Genomic DNA, 12,960 nt, shown 5'->3' on the forward strand with positions numbered 1-12,960 from the left:
ACACACACACGCACATACACAAATGCATAGATACACGAACAAACTGCTGCGGAATAATAAACTGGCCACAGGTGGAAATCACTAAACTAGATATAAAAACGAGGAAACTTCTCACCATCCACAAAATGTTTTCCAAAAATCGATGCATCCCGAGAATGTACTGGGCGGCCGGCCAACCGGAAAAAAAGTGCTTTAAAAAAGTGCCGCAGGTATTTTTTGTTCGAAGCTGGCATCCATGCTGCATGTGTTCACAAGACCGTGCTCGACAACATAGGGGTGGATGCCAAGCTCAAAATCGCATTTTTTCGGACATACTGGTGAAAACTGACCACTGGTGACACAAATTACCATTTTTCAAATACTGCTATATTTTTTAATCTATAAGACAAGGGCTTTCCAAAACTGTATCATTTAAGGATGTAGAGTAGTTTATAAAAGTTTGGTCGCCTTATAAATCCTTGAAATTATATTGAATTGCTAACAGATTCTCGACACAAAAACACGTTTTTCTCTAAATTGTAAAAACAGGCCTGGAACGAAAAAAATAAAGACACCGTTTTGCCAAACTTGAATGATTTATTAAACTTGATCATCCAAACTGTTTGATAACATACATATTCTACTATTTCTAATTAAATTATTCTTAACTGGCAATGAAATTGACCCCGAAATGGATTTGATATCCCAAATCGCAAAGCGTAATGCTCGATCAATGTGGGTACAATATCGGTTTCACAATTGATATTGCGAATCAACCAACAATACAATGACAATACTTCCATTTAGTCCTTTTCGAGTTCGTTATTTATATTGATATACTATATTCACATGTATTCATATCCATATAAATGAAATATTGATCGATGCAGTGGATGCAACTTCTACTAGCGGACTTTGTTCATGAATAGCATAGTTCTTAGAGACGAATCTGTTCGCATAGAAACACACGTCTCAAAATTGTATTTCTATATCACAGTCCATGAATGTTTATGGTTATTTAGTCCATGGTTTGATCGGACGGATTGCAACAGTTCTCTGCATTACAGCCACATGCTGGAGTGCGCACCTGTCTCGATACACAGCACTTGCAGTGAGCCCGGCGGCATTTCGTTTGACATCCACAGGAGATGATCTCGATACAGGCCTTTGGGATTGATGGGATTCGAGTCCACACAATAGTCAACTCAGTCGGACCTGGTGACCATCCACCACATACAGATGGATCCTCGGCTATGGCAACTGGAACGCTTGCTTGCAGCCAAATCTTGGCTTGGTGGTTGGACCGTTCCCAGTGTAGTTGGAACGAGTCTTCTGTTGGTGGAAGCATTTCCAGAGATTTCCTACCTTTGGAAAATACATCATGCCTGCCCTTATTCACGCCACCAGATGGATCTGGCACATTGTACAAGCGACAAACAAGCTCTGGGATACATTAGAAGGGATGATTGGACATTTAGAGGACGCACGAAACTACCCTTGGAACCAATACGGTGGCTTACGTCATCGTAGAAAGTTTGTCGTCTTGAAAAATATCGAGATGGCGGCGTTGTATTCGTGGTTTTACAAATTCGCTGGTATTGTTCCAAACATCCCCCATGTCGTAGACATGACCCAACGATAGCCCGTTTTGTAGATCCATGCAGATTTTGTCTAAACCTTTGTAATTTTCTCTCTGTCTTGTGACATCTTTCTGTGCTTTGTACATTCTTCGCTCAAACTCCACCAAGCGTTTTAAGTGGTATTTCCCCTCAGCTGACGCTAAATCTACTACATTGGCTAATCTGACTCTCATTGTTAGGTCAATTTTTGCCATTGTCAGAATTTTGTCGGAGAGGGACGTCGTCTCCACATTGTGCATTTTCCGTCGATCTGAATCTTGACAAAACTTGCACCGATCGGAATCCATCTGATGGGATCTGCGACTTGTTCGTGAGGTTGTCTCGCCAGATGTTTCGCCGACCTCACATGTTGTTAATTGGGAACCCTGTTTCTTTCTTAGTCGATTCAAGCGATCCTGAGAAGTAAAGTTACCGTAACAAGTTTTGTGCCAATGGATACTGTTTGACTCCCACTGCGTTTCTGAAATATCGCTCAAACTTTCTTGAAGAAGGGCCGAATGAGTGTCTCCTAATTTTCTTCTTATCCCAATAACATCAGAAATTCGAGCTTTTCCAGCAGATGAGCCGATTCGCAGAGGTTCTACCTTGTCATCTTGACAAAATAGACAGGGTGAAATGTAGTACTGAAAATGGTGAAAGGGTGAAATGGTGAAATGGTGAAATGTAGTATTTCGCTTCCGCTTCAACACTTTCACCGGCTTCACACCGGGGCTTGCCATTTTCGGTAGGACTGCTTTCTATTTAATGTGAATCTGTAAAGATAAAGAAAGCTTGTTTTATTGAGTAGATTGTGTAATTTAAAAAAAACACCTTTAGAGGCCATTTTTCCCCGCAAGCGGGGGTTGGCCTTTTTCGGGAACCGTGATTGTTGTTGTTTTTTGGTCCCCTTTTTGAAGCAATGTTTTACGGCCGGATGCCCTTCCTGACGCCAACCCTTTTTGCCGCCTTTAGCGACAAACAGGGAATTACCAGTGAACTGGTACTCAATTAGCCGACCTCGGAAGGATGACAGGCTGAGTCAACCCCCCTGGCGTTAATTCAGCGACCGACCGGGATTCGAACCCAGGATCCTGGGATCCTAAGCCGGCACCCTAGCCGCTAGCCCAACACCAGGGTATTGAGTAGATTGTGTAATGTAGGCGAGTATTAACGAATATTTCCTTTGTATGCTGTGGACAGTTCTCATCTACCCTGAAATAGACGCATTCAATTGTAAAAATGAAAATCGAGAAAAATGACATTTTGTCCTTGAAATTCCTATGTTTTATCATGTAATTCCAAACTTACAGACAACAATTGTGTTCAACCTAACAAGGCCATGGCTTATATACTTATTTTTTCTGAAAGCTGATGAAATGTAGATTAAATGCGTATTAAAGTCAAAAATAGTCATTTTTGACCATATGTGGTCAGAACTGACCATTATGTCCGAAATATGCAAAGTTGAGCGTGGCATCCACCCCTATGTTATTCAGCAAGGTATTCTGAAGATAATTGGCGTGGTTGCCAGCTTCTAACAAAGAATGCCATGCTAAGTGTTTTTTAGGCTTGCTGGCCGGCCGCCTATACCTGTTTAGACAAGAATGAGGTATTGAGGTAGCGGCCTGATGGATCTCAACCAAATACACAGCATGACAACTGCAGGATTGGCTGAATATGTTAAAAGTGCAACAGACTAACGAATCCAATTTGTAAGCAAACACGAAAGACAACAAACCGGAGAAGCTATAACTAACATACCTTGGAAAACATTTCCAAAGACAGGCGTGAATGGAAGATGTCACACAATAAACTAAAACGAGTACAGCCCCAAGAATTGCAGAAAATAAGAAAGAAAAATATAAAATGAAATATCAACAGATATACAGATTTCGGAGCCGTCTCCCTTGACATATCATGTGCCTTCGATACTGTCTGGCACCCCGCTCTGCTCACCAAACTCTCCTCCTATGGTATCCATAGAAATCTCCACGCATGGCTTGCGGACTTCCTCTCGAGTCGTAGTCAACGTGTGGCCCTGAATGGGTTTCTCTCATCTCCTCTTCATGTTCAGGCTGGAGTTCCCCAAGGTAGTGTTCTGGGCCCTGTGCTTTTTCTGGTCTTCATCAATGATCTCTCCGACTTGGGAAATTCTTTCTATCTCTTTGCTGATGACTCCACTCTCTGCCGCTCCTTATCTCACCCCTCAGATCGGCAGTCTGCAGCCTCCTCACTCTCTGCAGACCTGGAAAAAATCACAAACTGGTCAAACAAGTGGAACATGTCTTTCAATCCTGACAAATCTCACACTCTTACTATGTCTCTCCGAAAAGACCGACTGGACAACCTTCCCATCCACTTTCTCAACAATCCTCTCCAAGAAGTTCTGTCATTCAAGCTTTTGGGTCTCACTATGAGCCATTAGCTTTCCTGGGAAAACCACATTTCCAAGCTGGCCTCCAAATCCAGTTGCGGACTGGGCATCCTCCGTCGTGCGAAGACCTTCCTTTGCACCTCTGAGCTCCTCACCACATACAAAGCTTTCATCCGCAGCTCAATGGAATAATGCTCTCCCCTCTGGGCTGGTGCTCCTGCCTCACACCTAGCTCGGCTTCACGCTGTAGAAACCAAAGCATTCAGAATCATTGGAATCTCCTGCGATGAAGCTAACTCTGAGGGCTTTTCACTCTCTCACCACAGGCAGGTTGGTGGTCTTTCTGTCCCCTACCGACTCCTATCCGGCCTTGCTACCCCAGCCCTGTCTGTGTTCTGTCCCCCAAATATTCCTACAGGTCGCACAAGATCTGCCAGCAACCCGCTTCTGGTGAAACTGCCAAAATCAAGACTCTGATCACCTTCACTCTTTCATTCCTCTTTTTTGCCACCTCTGGAACAAACTCCCTCACTCTCTTCAATCCCACTCCTCCCTCCAGGTATTTAAAACAGCTGTTCACCACCATCTCTTATCTTCCCCCATCCAAAACCTTGATATTTTCTACCCCCATTAATACACCCCATATCCACCTCTTTCAATATCCGACTTCATTCCTGAAATTCCTAGTAGTGTCAATTTGTTTTATACCGTGTACCCCTTCCGCCCTCCCCCCCCCAACCCTCTCCCTCCTACAGATCTCCCGATGTCCCTGTTCTCTACTGTTGTGCTTGTGTGCTTCCCTCTCTCCCCATCTTGTCTCCCCCTCCCTTTATTATGTTTTATGTGCTAATGTGTGTTTAATGTGCTAGCTCTTACACGAGCCTCGATCTTGTATACAAAAATAAATAAATAAATAAATAAATACACCGACAATTGGGAAAATGATAAAAGAGCAGGAAGATATATAAAAAAGAGTTGGACAGATTGGGAGTAGACAAAGAAGGCTTTCTGGAATGGCTAATAAGAGGTCAGCTCAACTGGAACGGAGAATGTATCACAATTAATGCCCAAGAACAAGGACACGACATAAATGGCTTTAAGAAAATGGTGGGAATGAGTCCATCAGACAAGTGTAGGTTCTGCAAGGTAGAAACAGAAATTACAGGTCACCTCCTATCAGGATGTAAAAAAAAAACTCATGTCAGAACAGCTGTACACCCAAAGGTACAACAATAATGTATGTCAAGTAATCCACTGGCACATCTGCAAAAGTCTCAATATCCCAGTTCCAGAAAACTCGTGGAAACATGAACCAAAAGTGATAATTGAAAACAAGGAAGTCACTCTCACGTACGACCTGATGATCCCATCAAACATGATGATCCTGAATAAACATCCCTGTGAAGATTATCACAAACAAACTGCAGTTGTAAGCTGTCCGGGGCTCATTGACGATCCCTCGGAAAAGAGCCCTCGGAACAAAACTTTGAGAATAAGAAATCTTTACCTGATCTTGATTGGTCCATTGATCATGATCCCTTACTGGAACAGAGGTGGCTACTTCGGGACCTGGGAGGACTCCGTTCCACCTTCTGAAACCCGCATTTGGAAATACCAACGAAGAACACACGCACGCACATACACAAATATTACAATATGCCTTCCTTTTGGGCATGGCTAATAAACATTAAATACGTGGAGTGTTAAAGAGAAACACAGATGTATCCTTATTGCTAATCTTCTTCCTCAAAATAGAAAGAGAAGAATTACATTGTCATTGTCAAAACTCAGCCTGCTCATTAGAGGAAGTCTGGTCTACATGTGACATGAGTCACAACACTGAGGTTCACTCATACCCTGTTCACACTATCTTGCAAACACGATATTGTATTCGGCATATGTTACATACAGCGTAAGTATATCGTACTATAATTTGAGATGTGTGTGTGTGTGTGTGTGTGTGTGTGTGTGTGTGTGTGTGTGTGTGTGTGTGTGTGTGTGTGTGTGTGTGTGTGTGTGTGTGTGTGTGTGTGTGTGTGTGTTCTTACTTGACTTCTATGCACTCTTGAACTGCTGGACGGAATGAGTGAAAACTGAGGATTGTACTCAGGTAAAAACTCCTGGAAAGTTTTTATTTATTTATTTACTAGCAGCATTGCTGGGTGGGGGGAGGGAGGGGGAGGAGACAGGATAGAGAGGGGTGAGGAAGGGATTGGGGGGAGTGGAAGGGGCGGTTCATCACCTTTTCGTTGAATATATGCTGGTGAATGTGCCGTTCATCACGTTTCTGAGGTAAGTGTGATGCCGAACAGGAAGAAGAAGAAGCCGTACTACCAACTTCGTACACTTCCGGAATTGTTTGATGTATTTGTGTTCAAATGTCTGGTGATTGTTTTGTATTTATTTATGCGAATGTGTACTTGTATATAACTGTCATTAATTTTAAAAAGGCCGAGGCACTATCGAGCGATTTGTTTGTTTGTTTGTTTATTTATTTATTTATTTATTTTCGAAAAAAAATATATTCTTTTTTTTCTAAAAAATATTTTTGCCTACAACACTCCCAGGTACTCACTGATGAACCTCTGAAAGTTTGACGAAGATCCGTTCAGCCATCTCTGAGAAAAATGGCGACACACAGACAGACACGCAGACAGACCAACGGCTCTCTTATATAGTAGATTAATTTTTTTCTGGGGGGAGAGGGGGCATCAATCAAAGGGGGCATTTAGACATCAACACACATTACAAGCCGTTTCAAATACAGCAATTCTGTGGGAATTATCCCATCTGTAATTCTGCCAGAATTATCCCGTCCATAAGGATGGGTTCTTTGTGTCTCATAAACACAAATGCGACATACTGCTGCATTCCCTTCGTTCCACAGAGCTGTTATTTAGCTCCAGTGAAATGGTTTGCTATTTGATCTCGGCTCACCATGATTGTGGGCCATGTCACATCGTGTTCTTCATGTGTCACATGCATGCACATTTACATGTCGAATACAAAGCCTTGCTGTTATGGATACTCGCTGAATACAGCAGCGGTTCACATCAAGATCAGGAAAGGCTTCATGAAACAGAAATCCTGTTGTGCAGATATAACCACCTTTAGAGACCATTTTTCCCCGCAAAGCAGGGGTTGGCCTTTTTCGGGAACCATGGTTGTTGTTGTTTTTTGGTCCCCTTTTTGAAGCAATGTTTTACGGCCGGATGCCCTTCCTGACGCCAACCCTTTTTGCCGCCTTTAACGACAAACAGGGAATTACCAGTGAACTGGTACTCAATTAGCCGACCTCGGAAGGATGACAGGCTGAGTCAACCCCCCTGGCGTTAATTCAGCGATCGACCGGGATTCGAACCCAGGATCCTAGGATCCTAAGCCGGCACCCTAGCCGCTAGCCCAACACCAGGGCAGATGTGCAGATGATTGTGCAGATGAGGGAATAAATGTCCCAGGCATAACTTGCGATCACCATTAAAAATATTCCGACCAGATTAAACATCTGCATAATAATACACTTGTCAGTCTCTATGTCCCTCCGTCATATATGTGAGATTTCGTCATCTCGCGAGATTGTGAATTTAACGTTGTTACAGGGAAAACTGAGTATGTGGGCGTGTTGGGGAGTGGGTGGGATCGGGGGGGGGGGGTTGTGGAGAGGTTGGTGAGGGGATGTGGGGGTAGAAAGTGGATTTGGGGAGATACCTGGTCACCCAGGTCAACCTGAGTTTGGGGGTGAGGATATGAAGACGTGGGGTTGTTGGAGGCTTGGGGGTGATGGGGTCGAGGGAGGTCAAAGTTCAAAATCATCCTAAAGGAATGGACACAGTTGAAGCCAATTTAGAGCCCCATGGGTCATATGATGTGGCTGGTGAATCAGAACACACACACACACACATACATATACATACACACATACATGCACATATATGACAAAATATTTTGTCTCTTTTCCCTTTAGTCCAATAGCACATGTGGAATGTGTGTTACCATAGGCACATTGCAATCTCATTTTGTCTTGTGGTGGTGCAGGCCTTCGAGAGCACGCTCAAACTCTGGGAAGATAAAATGCGCTGCGACAGCATGACGCGACCGCCATCCCTCAACGCCCATCCTGACAGTTCGGCTGGCGATGAAACCTTGGAGATCCAGCAACTTGCCTGCAACTCACGCTCACTCATAGCACAGTGAGACTTTTTTGTTTTCTTTATGTTTCACCAGAAACTAAAAGCTGATTATTATTTTTTTCTTAACAAGATCAATGCTCATGGACGAGCAAGGTCGGAGGGTGTGAGCTGACAGTAGGGCAACGGGGGCAGCTCTTGGACACAAAGCAAGGAAATGAACAAACAGGAAAAGAGTGCAACCTGTAAGTAAGAGAGTTGGATTAGGAAGCTTTCTAGGGCCAATGGGGGGTATCTGAAGATCATTGCATGTCAGGATGGTGGATGACATGGGACGATGGTGCACCGGCCAATTTTGAAGCCATGGAGGGAAGAGTGGGATTTGCTAATGCTGCGCTCCTCATTTTATTCCATTTGGAAAACCCTCTTCCATTTTTAACGTCTCTTTTTCAATTATTTGTAACAAAAGTAATTTACCATTTTCCAACAACGTATTTGATTGTTTTTGGATGACTTATAGACATCTAAAAGGTTTCCCTGTCCCTCTAACCAACAATGATCGCAAATTGTTGTGCGTCTAATGTCTCCATTTACGGGGAAAAAAATTCCCTGCTTTCTTTCCCATAGTTATTTTCTCGCAACACTTTTCACTTTTCCATATATTTTTAGCCCCTCGTTGGACTTAGTCCGAAACGGGGGCTTATGGGTTGGGTCTCGTCCGACCGCCTCGCTCATTGACGAGTACTCCCCATGGGGAATAAGATCTGTTAATGATGATGTCATCGGTAGCTTCATTATGATGTCATAATTCGACAAGTGTAACGCTTGATTCGATCAGTATGAATTTTTTTTTTTTTTCTCTGCAATTCTTGGTCCCATTGACACGAAATTTTCACCATAACGAAATTTCAAATTTTTTCATAGCGCCTCCTCCTGTAGAATATTTTAATGACAATTATGATGTCATAGGTCACATGGTATGGGCGCCATATTGGAAAAACTTCGCACCTCTATATCTCTGAAACCACTCCATGGAAAAAATTTACACGTGGCTCATTGTGAAGAACTCTGCATGGGGAACAGGTGTTGTTAACGATGACGTCATTGGTGCCTTAATTATGACGTCATAATTTCACAGTGCCAACGCTTAGTCTGATCATTTTGAAATTTATTGAGCGTGATCTCCACAACAATTATATTAGAGAACATACATTTATGATGTAATCGCTCACATGCTCTGGCGGCCATATTGGATCAAAGAAAACAACGTTCAAAAACAGAAAAGTTGGCTCACACCAAGTTAACTGCACAGGGTAAGTTTTTATTCTATAAATACCATTTAAGTTTTGTTTCGCAATGCGATTAAAGATGGCCGACTGGTAGCCATTGTGTTTCTTAAATGTGCCTCCAAGCATTTCTTGACATGCATGGTCCGATTTTGTTCAAACTTGGCACTATCACAGTATATGGTGGCATACAGGTGCACCTCACTTTATTTTGTGATCTGATCAAACATGGCCGACTGGTAGACTGGCGGCCATTTTAGTTGTAAAAAACCCGATATCGAACATGTCCTCAACCTTTTCTCGGAAATGCATTTACCGATCTTATCCAATCTTGGCACACAGATAATGAACGATGGGTTATTTTATTTTTTATTCACATCATTTTTTTTTCGAGATCACATCCAAGATGGCCACGTGGCGGCCATTTTGTTATTTAAACGTGTCCCCAGCCATTTCTTGGACATGCATGGATCGATTTTGTTCAAACTTGGCACAAAGACAATACATGAGAGGATACAGATGCAGATTTTGTTTTGTAATCTGGCCAAAGATGGCTGACTGATGGCCTTTAACTCCGTAAAGCAAAATTACTAAAAACATGGGGACTATGACATTTTATGTCTTTTTCTTCTTGTTTTCCATAACTTTTTTTTGAACATAACATTTTCCATTACATTTTTTCCTTAACCTTGCTTCTCCTTCTCCACTTTTTTCCAGGATCCATACAGCAGCCCAAGAGCACAATGGGCTTGAACAGGAACTGGCCCACGCGGTTAACGCAGCCTCACATTCGCTCCAGGCATTCTACGGACATGCTGAGGTTAGGCCCAGGCAGACTTGCTTTGTTTTTTGCTTCAACATGAGGCTATCAAAGGTGGAGCGGTCAAGATGTTTTTTCTTTTCTTCCCTCTCCCACGGTCCATCCCATCTCTCTGATGCTTTATCAATCTGGCCTGTTCAAGGTTTCTTATGAATGGGCAATATTAAGGGTCACAATGGTAATTCTAGCCTTGCAATAGTGACATTGCGGGATGGGGGGCATAAACACTTTCTGTATACTGCGGGATGCTGCACTCTACAACCCTATCGCTTCACCTCGCTTTTCTGGAACCAAACGTGTAGTTTTGGTTTGTGGGTGAGCAAAGTCAGACTAAATGGGAGCAGCTTTTGAACCAACAATCCCGAGAAAGAACACCAACCTGTCCATTGGAGATGTCACCGAAATATGTTTGCCTTTGAACAAATCTCTGACATCTGAACACATATTTGATAGTTATTTCAGTTGCATGTCAATAATTTACACCAATAATAGTCTTCGATTCGAGTGATGTAGAGTATTGAAATGAAATTTGTGCAATTTTTACTCCCAAGGACGAGTTCAGTTATAACGGATGCAGATGAATCCTTGAGCTTGTCAAAGCTACTGTCAGTCTGTGTCGGCCAAAAATTTGAATGATGGATTTTTATCAACTGAAGGTTGACAAGGGTGTGCAAACCACCTTGGGGAGCGAAGTAAAGCTCTCTTGCTTCAATGAAGGGTTAACGTCTGAAACGTCCGCTTTACTGTGCTTCCCACGATTGTTCGCAACCCCTGGTCAACCTTCAGTTAATAAAAACCCGTTATTTTAATTATATCAGTTTTCCTGCCTCTGCGGGGTGTAGTTAATTCGGTCCATTATGTGTGCGTCTTATTTACACCTCACTTGCTTAATACTTCATTTTTTCTAAACTAATAGAACCACCTTTAGAGGCCATTTTTCCCCGCAGAGCAGGGGTTGGCCTTTTTTGGGCACCGTAGTCCCCTTTTTGAATCGATGTTTTATGGCCGGATGCCCTTCCTTCCGCCAACCCTTTTAGTCGCCTCTTGCGACACACAGGGAATTACCAGTGAGCTGGTACTCAATTTGCTGACCTCGGAAGGATGACAGGCTGAGTCAACCCCCCTGGTGTTAATTCAGCGATCGACCGGGATTCTAACCCAGGATCCTTGCATCCCAAGCCGGCACCCTAACCGCTAAGCCAACAGCAGGCTCATCTTTTCTAAACTAATAATGAACTAATAACCGATAAAATTCACTGTGGAATAAGCCCGACCACGTTGTTCTTCGGCCTTCCGAAGGTATCATTCTGCATCCAAAAAAAGAAAAGAGGGTTGAGTCACCTTAAACTTTTCATATGAAACATGATTCTTCTTCATTTTGTGGATGCTTAAAAGAGAAACCAGTCACATGTTCATGTGAAGTACGAATTACGATTGACTTGATCTGTTTTTAACGATTTATCAAAGACATTTATAGAACTCGGGAATGGAGAGAGGGGATAAGAAATTAACCAGACTTCTTCCAATTAAAGTGTTTGAGACATATTATGATAAAAGTAATGGCAAAAAAAAAAAAAAAAAATGTTTATTATTTTTGGTGGTGGAGATTATATTTTTCAACGCTGACTGTCTGCTTGTTTGTTATAGCAGGATGTTTCAAAAGGTTGTGGGTGTATTTGGGCAAAATTTGCTGGACAGGTTGGGTGAGTAACAAGGAAGAATTGATTTGATTTTGGTGAAGATCAGGATACGAGGATTTTTAAAGTGATTTTTCACCATTGAGAGATGAGGCCAAAAATGATATTTCAAAAATTTGTGCACAAGTTATGACAAAACTTGGTGGACAAGTTGGTTAGGTGACAAGAACAAGCCGATTAGATTTTGGTTCAGGTCCGAATCCAGATCCGGCCGATCAGTGGGATACAAAATGTAAATTGTTCAGCCTGGCGGAGGTGTGCTCTCTACCAAGTACCGTTCTAATTTCGTTAAGTTGTCAAAATTTGTCCTGAAGACTATTTGTATCAAAGGACTTTTTATTGTGTGTTTCTGTGTGCATGTAAAATTATTTAATTGCTTATTGCTTTTGTTTATCTTCAACCTCCACTAACTGGTTAAAAGTACAACTCTTGTTACACTTTTTATTTAATTATTCTAACTGCAAAATCCATGTTTATCTCCTCTTCTGCAAACACTTCTTCTACCTTCAGAATCCAACCCAAGCGCAGGTCCTCGACCTGGTGACAAATGTGCGAGCCCTGCATAGCGAGACTGAGCAGTTACTGTGTGGGAAGTTGGTAAGTCTGATCTGCCATCTCGTATGTAAAAGTGTATTTTGTACAAGTTTATACACCAGGACGACAGTTAATAGCCAGGTTGAAATTCAAACCCAGGTTGAACAGCTCAGAGGTGAGTACACATACCTCTAAGGATATCCTGCTGGTACATGTATATACGTATTTATAAAAGATAAAAGCTTGTCAGCACAGGAAATGCTCCACCTCCTGCACCCCTTAATATTAATTTCCAATGGTGGAGAATGCGCTCTCAGAGAGGAAGACAAGTTGGAAGTGGAAGGTGAGAGCTGAGGTGGATGAGATTGAGGAGCGGTTGCAGAAGGAGGGGATGAGGATGGTGCAACATCCGAGGCTGAGCTTTGCGGGAATAAAGCATAGTCTCTAGAGAAAGTCATGCATGGAGGAAAGGAGTAATATCATTGAGGAAAAGAGGGTGAGAAGAGATTATGTAAAGGTGGTAG

The 12,960-nt window shown here is 42.5% G+C and overlaps 1 protein-coding gene and 1 long non-coding RNA gene across 18 annotated transcripts in view; one reads left to right on the forward strand and one right to left on the reverse strand.

The window, feature by feature from the left end:
• LOC137427688 (uncharacterized) overlaps positions 1-8,105 on the reverse strand; it is a 9,397-nt gene extending 1,292 nt beyond the window's left edge. Inside the window, exons 1-5 of one of the 3 annotated variants that reach the window (XR_010984551.2) lie at positions 7,975-8,105; positions 7,681-7,786; positions 5,480-5,564; positions 3,555-3,843; positions 557-2,371 (exon numbers count right to left, since the gene is read on the reverse strand). This is a non-coding gene — a long non-coding RNA (uncharacterized LOC137427688). Of the gene's footprint in view, positions 1-556; positions 2,372-3,554; positions 3,844-5,479; positions 5,565-7,680; positions 7,787-7,965 lie in introns of those variants that run through there. The other 2 variants (XR_010984549.2, XR_010984550.2) reach the window with 2 other exon arrangements.
• Positions 1-12,960, forward strand: part of DGKD (diacylglycerol kinase delta) — a 193,300-nt gene that overhangs the window by 168,788 nt on the left and 11,552 nt on the right. For all 15 annotated transcript variants that reach the window (XM_068117345.2, XM_078777884.1, XM_068117347.2 and 12 more), the window contains 3 exons: positions 8,008-8,162; positions 10,103-10,205; positions 12,413-12,499. In XM_068117345.2, the coding sequence (XP_067973446.2) occupies positions 8,008-8,162; positions 10,103-10,205; positions 12,413-12,499 (345 nt within the window). The remainder of the gene's footprint in view (positions 1-8,007; positions 8,163-10,102; positions 10,206-12,412; positions 12,500-12,960) is intronic.

The sequence above is a fragment of the Myxine glutinosa genome, chromosome 5 (genome assembly GCF_964187855.1).
Source record: "Myxine glutinosa chromosome 5, kmMyxGlut1.1, whole genome shotgun sequence".
NCBI lineage: Eukaryota > Metazoa > Chordata > Myxini > Myxiniformes > Myxinidae > Myxine > Myxine glutinosa.